The 24,577-nt window shown below is 43.4% G+C and overlaps 1 protein-coding gene across 2 annotated transcripts in view; it reads right to left on the reverse strand.

Moving 5' to 3' along the window:
* The window catches only part of Lcmt1 (leucine carboxyl methyltransferase 1), a 54,509-nt gene that overhangs the window by 10,999 nt on the left and 18,933 nt on the right, over positions 1–24,577 (reverse strand). For both annotated transcript variants that reach the window (XM_032892704.1, XM_032892703.1), the window contains exons 3-7: positions 24,133–24,254; positions 18,606–18,682; positions 17,067–17,128; positions 8,852–8,954; positions 1,530–1,650 (exon numbers count right to left, since the gene is read on the reverse strand). In XM_032892704.1, coding sequence (XP_032748595.1) covers positions 1,530–1,650; positions 8,852–8,954; positions 17,067–17,128; positions 18,606–18,682; positions 24,133–24,254 — 485 coding nt within the window. The remainder of the gene's footprint in view (positions 1–1,529; positions 1,651–8,851; positions 8,955–17,066; positions 17,129–18,605; positions 18,683–24,132; positions 24,255–24,577) is intronic.

A 24,577-nucleotide genomic window follows, 5' to 3' on the forward strand; every position in this document is an offset into this window, starting at 1 on the left:
CATATGGCCAAGTCTCCTCACTGCTCTTACATACGATGAAGTGAAAAGAAAACGGTGAAGTGAATGAGGTAGGGCTACACAGTGAGATCCCATTAAAAAGAGAGAAGTTTTTTACAAAGGTAGCTATTGTGGTACATATCTGGTAGCCCAACACTTGGGAGCAGAATGATTACCCAGCTATGAGCCAGCCTGGTCTACACAGCAAGCTCCCAGCTAGCCGGGGTACACTAAGTAAATAAATGATGAAAACAGCTAGCCAGCATTCTGGAGCATCTTGTGGATTTCTACAAGGTAAGTGCTAACCAGCAAAGAACTCTGGCTAGAGAGGTAGCTCCATGGGGGAGAGCTCGCTGCATAAACACGAGCACCTGAGTTCAATGCTCAGCACTCCTGTCAAAAGCCAGTGTGGCCACACACGACTATAACCCAGTACTGGGGTCTGGGGACAGGAGGGTCACTGGGGCTGTGCTCGCCAGTCAGCCGAGCCAAAGAGCTGCAGGCGCCAGGTTCCGTGAGAACCACCTCAAGGGAATGAGGCAGAGAGCAACAGAGGCCTCCACATGGTGTATATGGATGTCTAACCTCCCGTGTCTCCCCCACAGCAAACAACCAGCGCTCAGGAGAATCTGAACAGCACACACTCACTTAACCAGGGGGTGAGGAGTGGGGTAGGCCCAGGTGTAAATGCACACACGAACTCTTGTGTACCTTACACTGGGAAGCAGAGCTTTCACTGTTTTCAGGCAAGGAAGCAGAGGCACAGAGAGTGTATGCAACTTGTCCTCATCACACAGGCCTGAGACTCAAGCTGGGTCCTTCCAAAGCTCCGAAAGAGCCTTTTCTGCAGCCACTGGACCGATATCAGCGATTAGTCATTGAAGCAATAGAGCATTTTATACTTACAATCTTGTATATCACACTTCTCTTACAAAACTAGGGCCCTTGCAACTCTAGGTCAAATGCTCACATTAAACTCCTGGCTGGACCTAATGAGTGGCCACTCCAGGCCTCTCAGTTTATTCACAAGTAGCCTCTCCATCCCCCTCAGGTCAGACCCTCTAAACCACCTGGCAGCCCCAGGTTCTTCAGTCCCCGTCTTCCTCACATCACACAGTCAATGTCATCTGTTCACATTCCTGCCTTTAAGGGCCTTTGAGCTTGCTCTTCCTTTTTTTTTTTTTTTTTTTTTTTCCCCTGAGCTTGGGATCGAACCCAGGGCCTTGCGCTTGCTAGGCAAGCGTCCTACCACTGAGCTAAATCCCCAACCCGCTCTTCCTTCTAATATGGTCAAAATTACTTCAATCCATGTCTACAAGCCTGTTGATAATATATGATAATTTGAAAACTTTCTCCAAGAATCAGGGTCCAAAATCTCTGCTAAGAGCTGGGGGGAAGTCGAGAAAGCAGGAGAAAAGGGTTGCTAGAACAGAATGAAGCAGACACATGGCTATACACAGAAGGAACTGAACAAGGACTGAGGCAAAGGTTCTGGAAGCCCATGTGAAATCTGCCTCTCGGGAAACTCTTACCTGTTCATAATTTATGAACATGGCCGTCTCAAAACTGCGGGCTGCCCACTTTAGGAGGTTGGCTGACTGCTCCGGAGTCATGTACACCAGCACACATTCGGTTATCAGGAGTGTGGGCAACCTGAGAGAGAGAGAGACGGGTCATCAGGTCACGACACCGAGTTAGGCAAACATCACAGCACTGCTGCTCCACAGCCAAGAAATCCAGAGTTAGCACGCGGCTTGACTGATGTCTAGTACAAGTGTCAAGAGACACAACTACAGAAAGGAGAGCAAGGAGCTGGCGTCTGTCTATCTTAAGAAAATGAGTTCAGTGCATGGGACAGACTAGAAAGAGAGACAGGCCTGCTGCTGCTGTGTGCCTACTGTCCAGGGGCAACAGAACCCTGTAGGTTCTCCCACTGCAGGAGATTATTCTCCTACCCTGGAACTGGGGCTGTGTAGACCAGCAAACAGATAGTGTGGAGATCACACACGCACTGAACATGACCTGTTCCTACAGTGGAATCCTGACAGAAAATGAACTCCAGATAGCCAGGTGATGGGAAGAAAACGAAGTGTCTTTGCTGATAGCTGCCAGCTGGCCCATCTGCTGGTCACTCAAGTGGGCCCCTGGGGCTATCAACATACTTGGCCTCGAGAAAGAACCACCCATTTAAGCCCAGCCCCACTACAACTCACAGAATCCTTAGCAACATGTGAACTGTTTCAAACCACTGAGCTGAGCTATGTAGAAATTACTAATATTCCTTTAATAGAATCTAATCTTTATTAAGTGAAGGTCTGCCATAAAGAGATGGAAAAAGAAGACTTAAGAGTTTAATTCAGTGGTTCAGAGCTTGTCTAGCATTTATGAGGCCCTAGGTCCATTCCCAGAACCAAATAAAAAAAATAATTAATTTAAAAAGCTGAAGACAGGGCTGGAGAGATGGCTCAGTGGTTAAGAGCACTGACTGCTCTTCCAGAGGTCCTGAGTTCAATTCTCAGCAACCACATGGTGGCTCACAGCCACCTGTAATGGGATCCGAAGCCCTCTTCTGGTTTGTCTGAAGACAGCGACGGTGTACTCATATAAATAAAATAAAAAAAAGCTGAAGACAATGTCATTACAAATGGTTATATTCTTCAAGAAATTCTATTATTAGTATGCATCGATCTACCCAAAGTAATAATACATTATAAAGCAGTAAAAACAATACATTGCTATACAGTTATCCAGACGGCATAACTCTTCTTATATTTTGTACAATTCCACATGTTTGCCTGGCACTCTGGGCACCCTTACCCACTGTCATCCCTCCCCTCTCCTATTTCCAACAAATCTCTCTCACATTCATGTTACTTTATGTCTACTAAGATTGACAAGGGCCACCTGTGTGAGCATGGGTTTGGAGCTCTCTGTTGGAATCAGATGTGCTCAGCAACAGGGCCACAACTGTAAACAAGGATCACTCCTCTTCCAAAATCTACCAGTAGCCAGTAGTTCGGGGTAAAGAGTAGGGCTCTGTGAGCCCCTCCTCCTTCCTAGTCCTGTGCAGTGGATAGAGGTGGACCAGTGATGTGAACTAATGGCCACAGTGGTAGGTCAGGTCTGGCAGGGATTGCATTTCCTAGCCTAGCCCTTTACCCATCTTCCCAGCCACTCCTCCACAATGCACCCTATGCCTTAGCAGGGTGGTACGAGTGGCTGCTTCTGGACATCCTCACACTCCCTGTGTTACTAGAACATCTCCACTTGTCTTTTCTAAGTTCATTTACATTCCTTCTCAGACTCCTTTGCCAGATCCTCATTTCCTCCCTTCACCCTAAAGAACAAGATTCTCCTGACTGGTTATTTCTCTCAAATTAAGTGGCTTTCTTTTTCTTTTTCTTTTTTTTTGGAGCTGAGGACCAAACTCAGGGCCTTGCGCTTGCTAGGCAAGCGCTCTACCACTGAGCTAAATCCCCAACCCCAAGTGACTTTCTTTTGTCTTTACTTTTAGATTATAGAACAAATAAACTACATGTAATGAAATGGTTAAAAAAAAACTGATAAAAAAACATTATGTATCTTTCAAATATATTACTACAAAAACTGAAATGATTTCTATACACAGAAATTAGAAGTTATTTGTAGTTCCTCCACTAAGAACCATAAGCAACAACTAAAATTATAGGAATGTAACTGCAGCTCAGATTCTTCTGTTTGTTTTTTGAGATAGCCTCACTGTGAAGACCAGGCTGGCGATCAGCTCCTGAGTCTCCAGCGTAAGGCTGACACCACAGACATACAACACCACGCACTGGCCATTTCTCACACTTTTGTTCAGTACTGAGAATTAAAACCCGAACCCTGCATACGCACGTAGGCAGGTGCTCTATCTTTGAGCTACATATATCTCCAGTCCCATTTCTTAGATTTTTAAGTCAGTTATCATTGACATAAACTTGGAACATGGCTTGTTGGGTTCTGATATTATTCCAGTACTCAAAAGAGAAACTGAAGAAATATAGACATGAAATAAACTGTTCAAATCACATCCTCGACCAGAACCCCTATGTGTATAGTTGCACATGGCACCTCTGCTCATAGCTGCCATCAGTGAGAGAAGTATGGCATTCACAACAGCCTAGCACTGGCCTGACAGCACCAACCATCCCGTGTTCACCTGCATTCCATTTTAACCTTTTAAACGGTGAAACGATCAATACCTCCACTTAACTAAGGCACACACCCATTGCTCATTAGCATGCTGGCCAGCCACCTATGTGCAGGGTGTGTACCTGTGTGTGTGCACATGTACGTGGATCAAATGTCTTCCTCTCCCACTCTGACCTTACTGCTTCTCACAGAAGCAGAAACTTATCATTTTGGCTGGCTGGCCAGTGAGAAACCAGGATGTACCTGTTTCCTCCCCAGCACACTGGTCCATATATGTGCACTGAAAGAGCGCATACCACTGAGCCATATCCCCAGCTCCACCACACATCTTAAGCTCAGTGCAGCTGAATCACAGTACAGAAGGGAAAACACCGAATCCAGGAGACAGAAGTCTGTACTGCAAGCATGATGAATAACAGAAAGCAAACCCACTTTTTTCCAATTTGACAATATAATCTAAGTCTAAAGCCTTGATCCTTATATGGATCGGGAACAGAGCTCAGACTAGGCTGGCACTCCAGCAATGCTCACACTGGACATGGTGTGAATCTCAGCACTGGGGAGGTAGAGAAAGGAAGATCGGAAGTTCATGGTCACTTCCCTCTGCACAGTAAATTCAAGGCCAGCCTGGAGTACATAAAGACCATGTCACAAAATAAAATAAGACAAACAAACAAAAACTCACATAATAGAAAGATTATGAAAGTGAGAAAAAGTGATATTACCATATCTCATTTAATAAGTTAATGACCAAAGAAAAACAGCCCCAAGCTTTAAAGAAACCTCTAATTGTATTTATTTATGCATATGTGTAAGGAGGTCAGAGGACAAGCTGTGGGAGTCAGCTCTCCTCTCCCACCATACGGGCTCCTGAGGGTTAAACCCAGATTGCAAGGCATGGTGGCAAAGTCTCATGTTGCAAAGGCAACCACTGTCATTTAAGCTGTGACAGAAGGGAAGCCTCAGGAAAGGCATCACAGGGAAGTTTTGTGGTTTTAAGTTGTGCTGTTAGTGCTGTCAGCTTGTCAGAATCTAGCATCAGCAGGAAGACAGGCATCTGAGAATGCCTGTAGGGAATTACCTTGACTGAGCTAAGGTGAAAAGAGCCATTCTGTGGCTTGGGATTAGGGCTGCATAAGCGGCAGGGAGCTGAGAGCAACATGGACCCACTGCTCTGCTTCCTGACTGTGGATGTAGTGCGGGCAGCTGTGTCCAGATCCTGCCGTCCTGATTTCCTGACATAACAGACTATACTTTGATCTGAGATGAAGCAAACACGTGCTCCCTTGAGTTGCTTTACTTGTGTTGTACTATATAACCACAGTGTAAGGAAATGAACTAAGAAATACATTTGAGTTATTTGAAATTTAAGTTACAAATGGTTAGAGCCAAATGCAGTGGCACACATCCACAATCTTAGCACTAGAGAGTCTAGGATTACATGATGAAGCCTTGTATCATGAAAAAAATGGAATATAAAACAAAGACCACTTAAAACCATTGGTGGTGATAGTCGGAGTTCTAAACACAGTCTCTCTACATAGCCCTTGGCTTCCCTGGAACTCATTCTGTAGGCAGGCTGGCCTCAAACTCAGAGATCTACCTGCCTCTGCCTTCCCAGTGCTGGGGTTAAAGCCACGCGCCACCACTGCCTAGCTACTTAAAACTCTATTTTTAAAGATTTATTTATTTATTTTATGTGTATGAGGACACTATCGCTCTCTTCAGATTCCATTACAGACAGTTATGAGCCACCATGTGGTTGCTGGGAACTGAACTCAGGACCTCTGGAAGAGCAGCCAGTGCTCTTAACCACTGAGCCATCTCTGCAGCCCCTAAAACTACTATTAAGGATACTCATTAACATTAAAAACGGGATTAACAATTGATTTTTTTTTTCAAGACAAGATCTCACTAAGGGCTATGTAACCCCAGCTGCCCTTGAACCCACAGTGACTTACCTGCCTTGGCCTCCTAAGTACTGGAATTACCAGTTTGGGATCACTACTTTTCAAAATATAATGTAAAAGAAAGCACTGAAAAGATAAGGACGCCACCCGGGAAATCAGACACAGTTCTCATACTTGTAACAACTGCTTTTCACCTTTTGGTATGGGGTTCCAAAAGTGAGGCCAATTTCCCCATCAACAGCTCACTTATAACTGGGTCTTCCCTGTTCTGTCACATCACTGCAGAAGCCGCAGGTCCCTAGGGCCGAAGTCAGACTGAGGTGTGACTTACTCCAAAAGTGACCAGTACACGCTCCTCCTGTTCCCCCACCCTCACATGCACTTCGTCATCAAGTCTTTAAACCCATCTGGAGATACAGTATTTACACCATATCAGAATGCAGAAAAGAACTAAGGGCCAAATAAATTTAAAAAATATTTTAAAGGACCACTGTCAAATAACTAGTTCATTAAAAGGTTGGCACTATGCTCAGGGTAAGAGTCTAAGACTCCTGATGATGAGGGTGCCACAGTAATCTAGGAGCATCTGATTCCAACCCTTGGTGACTCTCACTAACATGCTCTCACAAGCCTAAGGAAACCAGTGTCCTTGAATATCAGTATGTTATATTCAGTCAAAAGAAGAATAAGCTACATGCTATAATCTGAGATCTGTGGAGTGGAAAACCCAGGCTTGCCCTCAGACTTCCCCGACCCAGTTCTCTCTCCCCTGTAACACACCTGAGAGCCAGCTCATAAAGAGGAAAGGTAACTTCGGCACACAGTGTTCGAGGTTCCTATTCAAGACTGGTTGGCCCTGTTGCTTTGAATTCATGCCCAGATTCCAGATGGCCAGGAACAAATGGTAGAATAGGGTATACTTCATAACCAGGGATAGAGAAAGGGATTGGCTGTGGCTCCTTCAGAACCTGTGCCCAGTGTAATCCCTACTGTTATGGTTTGAATATGCTTGGCCCAGGGCGTGGCACTATTTGGAGGCTGTCACTATGGGCACGGGCTTTAAGACCCTCATCCTGGCTGTCTAGAAGTCAGCATTCTGCTAACAGCCTTCAAATGAAGATGTAGAACTCTCAGCTCCTCCTGTATGATGCCTGCCTGGATGCTGCCATATTCCTGCCTTGACGATAATGGACTGAACCTCTGAACCTGTAAGCCAGCCCTAATTAAATGTTGTCATTTATTAGACTTGCCTTGGTCATGGTGTCTGTTCACCGTAGTAAAACCCTAACTAAGATACCTATCAAGTTCCCTTCCTAAAGGTTCCACCTCCTCCTAAGGGCGTCATGGCCTGGGAACCAATGATGCTCTCTGAATACTCAGTGAGACAAAGACAGACAAAGACCCCAGGATGATACTAGGCCATCAGAGCCATCTCCAGCATGGAACACGTGGACCTCCAAGTCCTACTGAGGCTAACAGTGTTGCTGAGTGGTGTAGGCTGAGTATGTCAAGAAGAGCTCCAATATGCAAAGACACTAGCTCCCACATTGGCGCAGATAAGTAGGGAAGCCATGGAGACTTGGTGCTCCCTGTTCTCTCCGTCCACCTTCCAGAGCTCACCCGTATTTCACATCCATTCCTATCCTCCTCCTACTTATGTCCCCCACTGCTCATTTCTTTAACCTGCGATGGATGCTCTGCCTTATTTATTCTTTAAGCAACATTCCCTTCACCACATCATCCCTTTAAATGTGCTCCTGGGTACTAACTTCAGATGGTGACTACCCAATGTTATCTTCATCTATGCAGTCTGACTTTGACTTGGTTCCAAGGCCACACACCCCTCATCCCTTCTCTACAAAGGGCAATCTCAGAAATTCGGCATAGAGGACCCTTCTTTTCACCCATAAGCCACTTCTGCAATCTAAGTGTGCACTTCTGGTCCAGAGTTGTGGCTTTACATAGTGCAAGTGTTATTCTGCAACTTGATTTTTACTTCGTGGATAGACTGTGAGTTCTCCATGTGGAGTTGAGTCATGTACTTCATGGTTTATTCATCCAGTTTCCTTCCAGGGAGCCTTTCCAATTTCCTGCTACTCTGCTGGCTGCAATCAACACCCACCTTTTAGCGTGAAGTAACTTCTCTGGAAAATACACCCAAAGTGGGACTTTTGTATCACACATTACAATTCTGCTAGCTATTTCCCACTATTCCCACCATGGCTTGTAGCCAGTCCACTCCTACTTGGTGAGTCACTGCAGCCTACTCCCTACCACCCACATCCTCACCAACTTCATACAGTCGGATTTACATATTCTTGCCACTTTGGTCAGAGAATACCAGAACTTTGTATGATGACTACAATGGTCTGACAGCCCCGTGTGATGGACATACATTGATGGCTACAGTAGTCTGACAGCCCCATGTGATGGGCACACGTCGTACATCCTGACGTCCTGTCATTATCTACCTATCTCTGGCCACTTTCATGAGTGTTGGTCTCTATGTATTTTAGACACCAGCTCTTTCTTTGCACATTGTTGCTATAGGCTCTCACACACTTTATTATATTAGGGCAAGCATTTTAAAAAGGAATCACGGGTGAAAAGCACACTTAAGGAAAAGACTGCTTAGAACTCTCAGGAAACTACAATAAGTAGCAATGGCACAATACAGCATAAAGACAGAAAGCAAGTAGCAAGCTGTACTAACTGGCTCTCATAACTCGCAGAAAACCACAAACACATAAGGGGTTAAAAAAAAATCTCACTGTGTATTCATGTTACATTTCTTTAGTTTCTCTTCCAGCTCAGAAAGGTCTCGGAGATCTGCTCCAATGATGGCATATCTTTTTGAATCCAGCATGTGACTATCTGCAAATGCAAAAAATAAAATGCTCATTTCAATGCAAGCCAATGATATCATACTTTTAATGGACAAGGCTTTTCTTTTTTGAAGGTTATTTTATTTTACATTTTTAATCATTTTATGTGTATGAATGTTTTGCCTGTATGTATGGCCGCATATTACGCAGATGGTTGTGAGGCTCCATGTGGATGTTGGGAATCAAACCTAGGTCCTCTGGAAGAACAGCAAGTGCTCTTAACTCAGAGCCATCTCTCCAACCTAGATATGGCTTTTTCAAAATTAAAGTAACTTTGGGTTGGGGATTTAGCTCAGTGGTAGAGCACTTGCCTAGCAAGCGCAAGGCCCTGGGTTCGGTCCCCAGCTCCGAAAAAAAAGAAAAGAAAAAAAAAATTAAAGTAACTTTAATCCAGGTACAGTGGTGCACACCTTTAATCTTAACACTTGGGGAGGCAGAGTCAGGTGGCTCTCTGTGAATTCAAGGTCAATCTGGTCAGCATAGCCAGTTCCAGGACAGCCAGGGCTACAAAGAGAAACCCTATATCAAAAAACCAAACATGATGATGATGATGATGACGACGATGATGACGACGACGACGACGATGATGACGACAACGACGATGATGAAGATAACACAGAAAAATCTAGGTTCAGTGAAAGTCCCTGCATCTCTGCAATGAGGTGGAGAGGAGAGCGACAGAAGAGGACTTGACTCCTCTTATGGTTTCCTTATGGGTACATGCACACGCAAACACATACTTGAACACACACACATAAATCACATGACAGGAGAGTGAAAATTAGCCCAAGTCACATCTTCTAAAGGTTCTCAGTGAACACTGTAGTTTTTTTCTTTTATGCTTAAGCTCAAGTAAAACACTTCTCTCACACACACAGGTATTTAAGAAAATAGGACCACTAAGTACCTGTTTTCCAAATTGTGTTTCCTACCTAATAACAGCATCGAAGACATCATTCTCTTTATTTTGATTTGTTTTCTCAAGATGAGGTCTTACTGTGTTGCTCAGACTGATTCCTCCAACCTCAGCTTGTCCAGTTGGGACAAGCTGCACCACTATGTCCAGCTCATGGAACCATTTTCTATATTGATTTTCTAGCATGCCATTAAAAGGGAAAATACAATCTTTCACTGCTGAATATAGGGATCACCATCAAAAACACCTTGTATTTGGTCAATCCCATACTATTGGACATACACAGCATTGCCAAATTTTCTCCATCTGAGACACTGCAATGAACATCCTGGTACATACACTGATGAAGTACCTGTCAGTCACCTCTTCAAGGCAGAGGATTGTGAGTGGAATTATGAGGTCAAAGACTAGGCCTGTTTAACTACTGATACCCATTGGTGAGTTGTTCTTCAAACACTACACCATTTGTATTGTGTTATGTTTAAAAGATAATAGTTTATGTAGCAATACATTTTCAAAATGAGTAAGAACATGAGTTTTCAGGTGTGCCCAAGGTAAGATTTCAGAATGGTGTCTGCAGTGGTTTTCAAGTCTCAGGACCCAGAGTTACGACTATGTAGACCTTGCCATCGTAGACTCCTACCTCTTTAGCACATTTCCAAGGCTTCTAATGTTGTCAGTCTGCAAACTACACACACAGAACCAAGGATCCAAACACAATGACACTGGCCTTTGGTAGTCATCAGTGTAGTCATGATACCTCAGTGTGGCCTTATAAATTGTCAAGTATTCAATGACTAGGCTTTATTTGTTTGTTTGTTTGTTTGTTTGTTTTAACAGGGCCTTGCTGTTTAACTCAGACTGGCCTTGCACTCACAGCAACTCTCCCACTGCTTGAGTGCTGGGAAGACATGTGTCTATCACTGTGCCCAAATCAGGTTATCTTTCTACTGCAGGCCTTATTTACTATTTCCTCAGTGGTACAGAAAATGTAACAAGGTGACAAGTCATCCTGAACCACTGCTACTGATTCAAGTTCTGGCTCTAGACCCCTTATCAGCAGGGGCAGAGAGTGGCACAGTACCCACTTTGCATGTATAAAACCCTGTATTCAATCCCCAGGACTAAAGAACAAAAGCACCAGAGCATGGAAGCAGGTCCCTTATCATCTTCATCAGTCGACGCAAATACATTGAAAAAGATAAACACCTTCCGGGAGTCCCTTAGCTATCAGGAAAGCAATAAAGGACAAGCGGAACCCAGAGTCAGCCCCAGGGTACCACAACACTGTATCAAGAGAATAATATAACAAAAACAGAAACACTTGTCTGGCCTATAACAGAAACAAACACTTCCCACGTGCTTGTGTACCTTCTTAAAAATAACACATTGATAGTAAGCAAGTCTTTAATGAGCTTTTCCATTTCTGACGAAACCTAAAAGGCACACAACAGAATTCTGAGGCATGCAGTTAGTTCTCTAATATAATGGAAATAATATAGTGGTGGCAAGGGGCAACCAAGTGGTTTGGGAGAGACTTATCTAACTAGGCCCAGTATCAAACAGCAAACAATGCACAAGGACAGCAGATGTGAATGCACACAGCGATCTGAGGCTCTCAGGCCCAGCCTGTATCAAGGAGGCATTCCACACAACAGGCAGGAAGCCCTGGACATGACCTTGAGTCTTTGAAGTGACAGAATCTGAGGACTGGAACAGCACACACTAGCACCACATACAGTTGTCCCTAAGTCAAAGCTGTTGTTTAGATATATGAGGTCCACTGTCCTCAGAGAATACAATGGACCTGTGGGGGACAAGGGCAGAGTAAGTTCCAAGGAAGTTTTACTATTCTGAGAAAAGAGACACTTTCATGAAATCCAGCACTGGCCAGAGCCCACAGATTGAGCAGAAAGCTGTGTATACTGGAGCCTCCCCAGAGGTAATGGAAGGACTTCCCGTAACCACAGGAGACACATTCCTCCTCTCCTTCTAGGTTTTCTGGTAAGGGAATGTGGAGGAAGGTTCGAAGTATTTTGTACAATGTTTATAGAAGGCTTTCTGAAATAATGGACATATCCAGGTTTGGAAAGCCAATCACCATGGATTTAAATCCTGTATATTGGGTAGCAGGGTGCAATCCTGAAATCCTAGCACTTGAATGTAGAGGCAAGAGGCCTGAGAACTGAAGGGTAGCCTTGGTTACATAGTAAGTTTGGGCCAGCCTGGGCTTCATGAGATTCTATCATCAGAGTGTGGAACAGTTAAAATGATACCTGTGTGTTACTACACGCACTTCTGTAGCCAGCACTCTTTTAGAGGACTTGTTGCTAAGAGAACTGACAAAGGAGAAGCTTTAAAAATACTGCTCCTATGCAGGAACAACTAAGAACTGGCTTATATATGGCCAAAATGAGAGACAATTATGAAAATCCTCATTACATAAGCTTAGCCATTCTTCAGTATAAGAAGTGGCTCTCAACCAGAGCAACTTCACGAGTAGAGAGCTTGGAGCAATATCTAAAGATGTATTTGCTTGTTATGACTGAGGGATGTGCTGTGTAAGTCTCCCATGATGAGCAGCATTAGATCCTAACCATCAATAATGAACACAAAGAGACCCTGACATAAAGAGAGGCACAAGAACCCTACTACTACTAAGTAGTAAGTTGTTAAAAGTCCTTAAATAACACACATCCCCAGCTACTAAGGAGGCTGAGGTAAAAGGATTTCTTGAACCCTGGACCTACATATTCTGTGATTGAGGAGTCACAGCACATTGTGATCTATGCAGATCACACCTTCTTTGAATTGAATTTACAGTACATGGTCACATTTCAACTTAGCCACTGTCAGCCCTGGAGCTCTGGGCAAGTAACATAGCCACATGACTACATTTCTTTTTTCCTTTCTTTTTTCTTTTCTCTTTTCCTTCTTTTCTTTTCTTTCTTTCTTTGTCTGTCTGTCTTTCTTTCTTTCTTTTTTCCTTCCTTCCTTCCTTCCTTTCTTTTCTTTCTCAACACTTCACATTTATTTAAAACAAGATTTTGAGTGGTTTAACACAGTACCAAGTCACTAAGTTCCAGTGTTTAAACACTCCCTTTCATTACAAATCTAATGTAACGTAGAGAAGTGCTTTTCATACATGGCCCCCAGGCCTGTGACTTCAGCATCATCTGGGAATTTGTTTCAAATGTAAATTGACTCACAGTACACATCTAAAGTTAGTGACTGAGGATTTGAGAATCTACCAGACAATGAACATAAGAGAAACTCTGACTTAAGATGGGGAAAATTAATGTTTGGTGTTGGAGAGATGGTTCAGATATTTAGAGCACATACTGCTCTTGCAAAGGACCTGGGTTTGGTTCCCAGCCCTGATTTCAAGTGCTTCATAAAAGCCAGTAACTCAAACTCCAAAGAAGTCAACATCTCTGGCCTCTGCAGGCACCTGCACTGATGTACATGAACACACACACACACACACACACACACACACACACACACACACAGAGAGAGAGAGAGAGAGAGAGAGAGAGAGAGAGAGAGAGAGAGAGAAATTTGTTCATAGAAGGCCAAATTCAACTTTCCAGACACCTGCTATAGTATATCAGAACAGAGACAACCACATCGTGCTTTCAGTCAGCTGCTCATACACACATCCAACTAGTAAACATGTAAGCCACTTAGTATCATTTAAGGCTAACTTCCTTTAAAAAAAAAAAAAACCTAAAATACTGATCTTGTAAGGAAATGTGTTAATCACTTACTTTTAGCATATTCGAGTTTGCTTCTCAATTTAGTCAACTAAGATTTAGTAAAATATAAGTGTCTGGTAATAAAAATATTGTCATTACAAAATTTAAGTTTAACATCAAATTATAAACAATAAAAAATAAGACTAAAGACATATAGTACAAAGGAACAGGCTTGCTTTTCTTAGTAATATGTGACATTCAAAGAAAGACATACATTTGGTTGTATGTTCTAGGTAACAGCTTTCAGATGCAGAGCTCTGCAAATCTTAACCAGACACCCTGAGAAGGGAGAGGTGACCTCAAGGCAGAGTTGGGAGTGCTGCTAATGAGGGAGACTGATCGTCCACTCTTGCAGTCTTTGGTCATGAACTGTGGAACCTGAGAGGGTCTACACAATTATCATCCATTCTACATCCATCTGTAGCTTGAGAGAATAGTTTGCCCAAACACTAACACTTATCCAAGAGAAAGTCGTTTGACTTAAAAGTAAATGTATGTATGTATGTATGTAAAAGAAACAGAAGCCAAGCCTGGCATAATATACCTAAATTAATACAACTTGGGGAGCTGAGGCAGGAGGACTGTCATAAGTTCAAGGCCAGCCTGAGCTACAGAATAGATAGATCCTGTCTCAAAACAAATAAGCACACATACACTCACACATCTCTCACACATCACACACACACACACACACACACACACACACACTCTCTCTCTCTCTCTCTCTCTCTCTCTCTCTCTCTCTCTCTCTCTCTCTCTCTCTCCATATCTCCTAGTCAGAAACACTAAGTGGCGGGGTGCTGATGAGCTCTCCAGACTCGGTGATGATGGTATCATAGGCCTGATGCTCCGGCCCACACTTGTTGGAGTTGCAGTTGGGACACAGGTGGAAACATCCCAGGCAGGCATTCTTCTGCAGGCAGTCACACAGGTCCACATGGTTACAGAGCAGCCTGCCGTTTCTGTTGTACGTCATCACCTCGTACTTCACAGAAAAATATTCCTTCATCTTCGACATCTGCGCTGTCTTTCTCTGCTGCATTGTTTTGGGGTCAAATCTGCCACCTGAGGTCCAGGGTTCTGAAATGCCAAGCACTTTAGCTGCCGTTCTGTCTGGTGCTGCGAGTTACCAGCCAGCCTTACAAACCTGAGAGGATGAACTCCAGAACTAGCTTTTCTTGGGCATAAGGACAGAGCAGTTATGGTACCTACATTTCTTTAAACCATAAAATATAGACAATGCTGATCTCAAATGATTATATTTAGTATTACAGATGTTAAACTGATGACCTTGAGGTTCCCAAATGTGCACTGAGGTACCCTGGGTAGCATAGCAAATTTACAGGAATGAAGTAGAATGTTTTGAATTTCCCCAGGAAATGGATACTTAACATCAGACAAACATAAGCAAAATACAGTTTCAACAGTACATCTCTTTGAATTCCTCCAATGTTACCATCCCCCTTGGGAAGTTAAGCTCTCATATGCTGTACATAAAAAGCAAACACTGTGAATGTTGATGTAGACATAGGTGATCCTCAGTCTGATTCCAAGGTGAAGTTGTTAAGTACCCAAAAGGTACACCAGGCTTCACTAGTAACAGCAGTTAAAGATCGAAATAGCCACACATAGAGCACTGGTGTGCATCTGGAATCCTAGTATTTGAGAGGCTAAGGTAGAAGGATTCAAACTTTAAGGCAGCCTTGGCACATAGCATGTCTAAATGTCTAAATAACTAGATATTGCTTATCCAACTTGTCTACTGCCTTCAAATGACTAATACATTGTTACAACACATATACTTAAGAAGTTTGAATCCAACTAACTAGTAAACTGAAGCTGGGAGATGTCTTTTGGCCTACAGTACTGTGGAGTTGCTGAGACCTTCAAGGCACTATAATTTTAAACAGACAGGGTCAGCCTGACCTAGTGCACTCAAGGCCTGGGGACACCCAGGAAGCCTTTGGCAAAGATAAGAGCCCAGCTGAGACGTTCTACACAACTTTCTAAACGTTCTAAACAACACAACTGAAGAGACAAGTCTCACTGTGAGCTAAACAGATGGCAGATGCTTTGGGCCACATGGTTTGCAGTGGTTTGTTACAGAGCAAAGGGTAACTGATAAAGGCTGTGGTCATCTGCCTTCTAAAGCATCTGCCTTCGACAGTTCGGGAAAAGGCATGAGCAAAGTGAAGGTCTATAAATAACACTTACATACTCGGGCGCAAAGAGTGACTCAATAGTACTGCTATTTTTCAAGCAAGCATTTCAAAAGGCACACTGATCTGAGTTGAACCCAACCAATGCAACCCATCATTCCTTCAATGAAAGAGTAATTTATTATTTTTAAAGATTACAAAATGATCTTTTTAGATAAGAAATTTTCCCAGAAAACTTGAGTCTTGTTTTTTGTTTCTATTTTGTTTTAAGGTAAAGGGGACTCTGTCTCAGGTGGATTTCTTGACCATAAGCAAGATTAATTTACCCATCTGCCCACCCATCTAATAATTTGTTGGCACTGTGCACAGAGCACTGAGTCAATTCTCAGAACACAAGGATAACCAAAACCTGGTATGAGCTGGGGATGACAGCACGGTCTGTGACCCCAGCACTGAGGAGGCATAGGCAGAAGAAACCTATGTTCTAGGCTAGCCATGGCTACCCAGCAGGGTCCTGAATTAAAACCAAACCAGCCAACAATAAGTCCCTGGGACCATGGGGCTCCTCATCCAACAGGAAAGATGAAAATGAACGCAGCCGAGCAGGGTAACGCCACGGGGGAGTGTGTGCAACGGAAGTGGTTCTGATCAAAGTGATGCAAAGTGCAAGGTGGCCATGCCATCCTAACGTGACACCAATTAACCAAGTACTTAGGTGAGTGTCACAGAAAAGTGAACAGCCACAACAGGTCCAGCTGGTCTGCATGGGACACAAAGGCTGGCAGCCATACACACTTCTGTGGAAACGTCAGTACACTCTAGTCACAGGGAACTCGGCTACAGCACTGCAGATGTGCACAAAAGGAGGGCAAGGGGTGCCTGATTAACAGAGAAGGCCACTCTCTGAATATGTTCTCTTACCTGTATGACTATTAACCCTCTGACCTTCTGTCAACCACAACTGAACAATGGAAAATGTTGGTAGAAATCTACAGACAGACAAACAAACAAAATACCCACAATCTATAAGGCTCAGCACTGAGAGAATGTGTCAGAAACAGTTATATTTACATGGGGGTCTGGGGATATGGCTAAATGGTAAAGGGCTTGACAAGCATGTAGAAGATCCTAGGTGACAGCTGGAGCTGAGCACATTAGTATAAATAAATGGACTGCATTACATTGAGACTATCATATTGAGAAGGGGACGCTGCCTCAAACAACTAAGCATGCTACGATCCTGACCACACCACTCATAGGCCACTTGCCTATTTGAAGAGTATCCTCTGGGTGTAACTCCACGATGGGTCTGAATAGAAGTGGCTTGTTTCTGTGGAAGGATAGAAAAGAGGAGAAAAGGGAATCAATAAACACAGGAGTGAATTTACTGCCAAAATGCAGCCATCTGTCACGAACTGAGCAAACAGATTCAGGATGTCTGTTAGAGCCGTTAAGAACTGCATAGACTTTAACCGTTACACTTTCCTAACTGGACATGATGCTGAAAATGTTTCCCATTCTGGAGCATCTTTATTTCAGATTTCTGGATGAGGGAGGTTTGGTGTAGTGCTAATGTACTACAGAACAAGGGTTACTTCAGAGATCTTTCACTCTACCTACATTTGGTCCCTTGTACACAGCAGCAGTTCTATCTACACAGGCTTTAGGTTAGGGCAGCTCTGCATTTGGCATTCAAACCACCCACCAACCCTGAAGTAATTCAATTTGAAAATAACTAAAATGCTAACACAAGTTTTCTGAGTGTTCTAGGATTTCCCAGCTACTTCCAATTTCTTGCTTGCTCTCAAACAAAACTCTATCTTATGATCCTGGCTGTTCTTTGACACACAGGTACAAAGAACTGACTTTTAAAGTCAACCCAGCAAATGAAAACAATTAGAAACTAGAGACCCGCATGGCTATGCACAGGTAAAACCTGTTTTTCTTTCCAGGAAACCACTGTGAGCTTCAGCTTCACCCAGGGCGTCTTTCCTACTTCAGCCAGGGTGCTAATGAGCTCAGCAGAAGTACCGAGTTCTGAGTCCCTGTTCGTCATCTGAAGAACCTACTTAATATAAATGTATTTAATGTTTAGAAAAACTAGAAAACTCATAGTAGACCACAGAAAAGGTGGAAAAATACTCCCAATGTATAGGGATGCAGTAGCTCTAAAGAATAAACTGAAAGTTTTAATGTCTACGGAACTTTAAAACATAATAGCTAGGCTTCTATTTAAATATCTATTTATAGTGGGGCAGAAGTGTTAAAAACAAAACAACAACAAAAAGTCCTGATTTAGATCTTAGCTCTAACCAGGTGACCCTGAGCAAGTCAACTTGTCTGGGCAGAAGATTCTTATCTCCAGAAGAGGGCTCCGAACTCAGCTCTCAAGTCTACTATGAAGACTGGGCCACCCAAAAAAACATGAGACAGCAAGAGGCTGAGAAAAGTGCATCATCCACAGCTCTGCCAGCCCTCAGAAGAGCCCTCACAGATACTCAAAGCAAAACGAAATTACTATGTTAATCCAGGGCCCCATGATAAGGCAGTAATCACAAAGAATTTTCAGAGTATTCAATTGTGTTCGGCATAGGTCGATTTTTCCTGTTCAGAGAAGTTGGATTAATGAGTAAGGAGGGTCGTGCAGAAGGCTGTTAAAGACTGCACTCATGCTGGACTCATGGTCCCAGAGCAAGAAAGGAAACTGAAAGGCAACACTCTCTTCTGAGGACTCTCACATTCAACTAGATACACCAAGAGCTGAGTCTCCAACCGGCATCCTTTCCCCCCAACAAAGCCACACTTACTTGATGGTGTGCAGTTTTCTTGTGACTATCATTGGAAAGTCAACTTCAAAATATTTATTTGGGAGAAGACCTTCATCCTGGAGAAAACCACATAGAATCACTCCTTAGCTCAGTCACTAAATGCAGCAAGCACCAAGCATTTAGCAAAATGCAAAAGATGTACTTAGGGACTTTAGGTCAGGAGACTCACATGGTCAGAAACATTTTTATTTATTTCTATTTGTGTGTACAAATGTTTGCTGATCCTATATGCATGTCTGCACAACATGTCTGTACCTACTGCCCTCAAAGGTCATTAAATCCTGAGGAATTAAAGATGGTTGTAAACTGTCATGTAGGTGCTGAGACTTGAACTTGTGTCCTCTGCAAGAACAAGTGCTCTTAATTGATAAGCCATCTCTTCGGCCCCAAAGGCATTTTTTAAATTCCTATGATCTCAAGAATGTATCTGAGAGGAGCAAGAATGAATACAGAAACTAGGAAACAGCTCAGTTAGTGAAGTTCTTGTCTTATGAGTGTGAGACCCTGAGTTTAATCCTAAAACCCACGTAAAAATGCAAAGTATGGAGGTTGGGGATCTACCTCAGTGGTAGAGTGCTTGCTTAGCAAGCGCAAGGTCCTGGGTTCGGTCCCCAGCTCTGAAAAAAAGAAAAAAAATGCAAAGTATGGTGTGTGAGTTTGTAATCCTACGGCCATGGAGACAGAGAGAAGACCACTGGGACACTTTGGCCAGTTAGTCTAGTCTATTGGTTGAGCTCTAAGCCAATGAGAAACCCCAACTGAAAGGTAGTGGATAATGTTCCTAAGGATGACACTTTGGCCTTCATAATGTTTGTATACGTGTGTGTGTGTGTGTGTGTGTGTGTGTGTGTGTGTATCAGGGTGGTGGTGGTGCATATATGTGCACACACACACACACAAAACACATGCATTAAAAAAATAGAATATGGGAGTTGGGAATTTAGCTCAGTGGTAGAGCACTTGCCTAGCAAGCGCAAGGCCCTGGGTTCGGTCCCCAGCTCCGAAAAAAAAAGAAAAAAAAATAGATATGGGAAAAACTCAAGGTTTCATATTTGTCCAGGTAAGGTCTATAAGTCGTGAAGTGGAATAGTGGAGGAGGAGTTTGAGTTGTCAAAACACAGCACATACAGTGCACGGGGTTAGGATCATTTTCTTGCTGTTACAAGAGAGTCTGGTGAAGTGTGGAGCTTGAGTCCTAGCTCCAGCATTTGTCTGAATGGGTCAAGAGGTCATCTCTTAAAAAAGGAGAACTGGAGAGATGGCTAAGTCATTAAAAGCCCTGATTGCTCTTCCAGAGGACCCAGGTCAGAATATGCGCACGTGCATACACACACACACACACACACACACACACACACACACACATACACACACACACACACACACACACACAGAGTAGTTCACAAACACCTATAACCCTAGTTCCAGGGAATCAGACACTATCTTCTTATCCAGGTATATACACAGTGCATAGACACACATGTAGGCAAAGCACCCATACAAATATATTCAAAAACATTTTTAAGTGAAGATACTGCTAACTCTCATGTGGTTGAAATGAGTTAATCCATGAAGGGCACTCCAAGAAGGGCCTGGCTATAGTAAATTCTATGTCTGTGCCTTTATCATTTATAAACACAGTAGAAAGATGTAGGACCCAACATTAATTTCTCACTATGAAACACAGTAACAAATGTGAAAATGCACAGAGAAACATAAGTATGTGTGTACATCCACACAGCTCCACTCCTTTCTTCTGTGTTTCCTAGCATGGCGGGTGGCTAGACCCCACCCACCCATCTACTACTTTTTGTCCTAGCCTTTCTCCATCCAAATGGTGCTCCAATCATTCACTCACTCAGTCCTACTGTTCTCACATCTGTCCATTCCTCTTCCAATCTCCCCTCTCACACTGACTATAACAACACAACTTCCCGGACTTTGTGCTCCACACTACACTACCTCCACAGCTCCTCATGCTAAGATTCAATGGGAGCAAGCCTAACCAGCCTTTCTCCTTAGGGCCCATCCCATCCCCTGCCATCTACACTTATATCCCAGAAACACAGAGCTGTCTGCATACTTTAAAGGAAGTGCAAGAGACCAGATATCCTGAATCAGGTGCCAGATGCAGTAAGGGAAAGGAGAATCCAGGACAGGGAATCCCTTCTTCCTGCCTTGAGCAACTGCAAACCTGAGAGCCAATCATGGGGACAGTTATAAGATATAAAGACCAGGTATGAAGGTGTAAACGAGTCTGAGGGACCAAACACAGCAAAGACAACCTGGTGGGGACAGAGCCACCACAACTGCATGCTCACAGAAAGTAATCCCTCAAGTCTACCAATATGGAGACAGCTCCTCTTTCAGATTCTAAGGCACAGCCTGGGCTTGTTTTACAAGGGAGGGAGAAAGGCCAGTATCCTGACACCCTCGGCTCAGAAACCTTAGCTTTCCACACTTAATGGTTTGTGCTCTGCAAAGCTGAGTTGTACAGAAGCAGCACAAAGACACCTGAAGGATGAATGTATGTTAGGGGACATGGAAGCACTTCAATAAGAAATCCTATCAAGACTATACACGGTACAAAGCCTGCTTGGGATGTAAGAACTGTACCTGGAGCCGGAGGTGCAGCTCAGTGGTAGAACACTTACTTGCCTAACATGCAAGCCCTGGGTTCCATCCTTAGTGCCATGAAAACGAAACAAGAACACTTTACTCAAAAGACACATGAGTCACAGGTCATGGGACACGCCAACAGACAACAACAATGGGAGCAAACACACATGGTCAACACTGTCTGTCCTCTCCCACAGGACAGTGTCTTCTTTCAAGGGCACTTCCTCTCCTGAGTCGCCTAGCTTCCTTCCTAGTAGAGGGGAAAATAACTGTGGCATGTCATGCTTCACTCACTGATGTTCTGGTTCTCTGGGCCATCAGCACCACAAGCCTAAAGAGCTCCCAGCAAATGAGCTGCTACACAAGCCACAAGCCCACCTCCCGAGCTTGTCAGGCTTGCACAGGGGCAGCCTGGAATCAGAGGGAAGCCACCATGGCTGACCATTTCAGACTGCCAAGGTCAACACTGCTTCCTGCTACAGGACTCAAGAGACATCAAGAAGCTGAGGTACTTCAAAGGGCTTCACCTTTCAACCTTTATTCTTTCTGTGACAGTCCCAGCTTTCCTGTCTCTAGGAAACCCCAGCTATACAAAGGGTCTTGCACCCCTGAGATCACACAGAGGAGCAGGAAGGCACGTGACATAGTAAGAGCATGAAAGATCTCCCTACTCACCTATGGAAAGGCATACATCTCTAAAGTACAGAGTCATAGTTTTGTTTTGTTTTGTTTTATTTTTAATGAAGAACCAGAAAACAGTTTAACCTTTGCAGTCTGTATGGTCTGTGTTATAACTCGTTAACTCTGTTGTCATCCTAGTCACATAGTTGCTAAAGATGGACAAAATAAAACAAATGGAAGTGACTGTGTTCCAATAAAGCTTTATTTACAAAAACAGGGCCAGATTTAGCCTATAGCTTATAGTTGGCAACTCCTTCTCTGAAGGAGCAAACAGGGAGCTAGAGAGACAGCTCAGAGGTTAAGAGCACTGGCTGATCTTCCAGAGGACCATGGATTTAACTCCCAGGACCCACAGGACTCACAACCATCTGTAACTCCAGTTCTAGAGGATCTGACACCCTCTTCTGGCTTCTGTGGACACCAGGCATACACAAACATGTACACAAACAGACATTAAAGCAAAACACCCAGATGCAAAAAAAAAAAAATTAAAAACGAACACAGAAAATATTTACAATATCCTGAACAACAATGATTAATTGTCATGATTACAAAATCATGATTATCAGTAAAAATATGAAATTTCCACAAAAGACTTCCAAACATTCTGCTGTTTTTCTTACAACGTGATGGGAAATTTTTTTTCTTAGAAGAGGTAAACTTTGTTTATAAATAAAAATCCCAGATTTAATAGTTATCAAGTTATCTACATGAAGGGAAAGAAAGCAAGCCATGTGATAAAGGGATCTTGGCCCAGTGGAAGGCTGTCAACAGCATATTCCTTCCACAGAACATTCACTCAAATCCTTTATACCAACCATGAGGCACTGCCACAAAGGCAAAACAGTCCTCCTGAAAAGTTGTCTCTCAAAAGGCACCCCTTCTACACTGTGAGTAAACGAGGGCTTGGGGTCACTGCATATGTGTCAGACTCTAAAGCCCCTGGTTGTCGGATCCCAGAAGACACTCATGCCAGCCCCTCTTGCTCCATCTGTGACTCCCTCAGACTCATGCTAGTATCTGTCACGTAGAAGTCCTCACGAATGCTAGTCTTTTTATCCTAGAGAATGTGAAGCAAGCAAGAACACCAAGATCACTGGTTCCTCACGTAAAACAAAAGCTGGGAGCTTGGATGACCAAAGTCCTCATCAGGTGAACTGATTAGGGACCAAAGATCCAAGCAGGTCAGACTGTGTACATACATTCTTATCTATCTTATTCTACACTCACAAACCATCTGGGGAAACGGACATGCCCATTACTGCACATGACTGACCTCACAGTGAAGTCAAGAAATCTGCACAAACTACAAAAAGAACATGTAACATAGAGGATGTTACAGTAACAGTAAACACCAAGCAGAACACCAGCAGAATCACATTTCCCCTTGTGACCATGACCAGACTTGCCTCTCTACCCCTACAGGGTGGCCAGAGAGCCGATCAGAACAACTACTACAGGCTTTATGTCACATCCTGTTCATATCCCAAATCTCTGAATCTTACCCTGAACAATGGTAACCTCGTGGTCAACTGATCTTAGTTACGATCAAAATTTATAATTCATACATTTGTTCTCAGTGATTCTAGTAGAAATTCTTTCCCTCCCAATGTATATCAACACATATAGAAGAACACATGTGAACTTTTAGTATAAGTACATTGTAATTTGAAAAAAACAATCTAACTTCCTGGACAACACAAAGGGTTGAACGTTACTGCAGAGGTTACTGTGGGAGGCATCTAGGCAGGTGGACCTGGATGAGAGAGTCTGCCACTGAATTTCTTTTTTTATTTATATGCATGTGTATATATGTACGTGTGTGTGTGTGTGTATGTGTGGGTGTGTGTGTACATGATCCCTGTTAGTATGCACACACATGTGGAGTCAAAGGACTACCTCAAGGGTCATTCCTTTCAGGTACGTTCTACTTTTTTGAAACAGGTTATCTCACTGGCTTGGGCTAACTGGCCCAAGAACTTCCAGGGATCACCCTATCTCTGACCCCAGCTCACCAGTGCTGGGATTGCAAGAACAAACTACTATGCCCAGTTTTTTTCTATGGACCCTTGAGGCAGAACTCAGGTTTCTGTGCTTTACCAGCGGAGACAGCCCCCTCTTTAAATATAATTTAAACATTTTAAATTAGGTAATCCTCATCAAAAAATTAAGCTGGAGAAACTGTAGTAGGAGAACCTTTAATTACCTTTAATTTCCAGAAGGTGGTATCCATCCCAGCCCCAAGGTTGAGAATTTGACAACGGCATTCTGTCTTCCGGAGAAAAGCTTTAATAAGCTGACTGACACCATGAACACGAGCAAAATATCCTTGAAGAGAGTTTCAGAGAATCAAGCTGTTAGTCACTCAGGGACAGCACACATTATCCCTCAAAGTCATCAGAGAATCAGGTGCTGTAAGGGTTCCTGGCTCAGAAACACTCAGGAGATCTGCCTCAAGACTACACGGAAGCCTGCCAAGTAAACTATGGCCTTACCTCAGGATCCTTGGTATTCAAATCTCTTTGCATTGATCCACTTTTAGGGGCCAAGATTCCCCCCTACATTACCCACAGATGAATTAAGATAACATGGTCAAGGGTTGGGGATTTAGCTCCGTGGTAGAGTGCTTGCCCAGCAAGCCCAAGGCCCTG

The sequence above is a fragment of the Rattus rattus genome, chromosome 2, assembly GCF_011064425.1.
Source record: "Rattus rattus isolate New Zealand chromosome 2, Rrattus_CSIRO_v1, whole genome shotgun sequence".
NCBI classification, from domain to species: domain Eukaryota; kingdom Metazoa; phylum Chordata; class Mammalia; order Rodentia; family Muridae; genus Rattus; species Rattus rattus.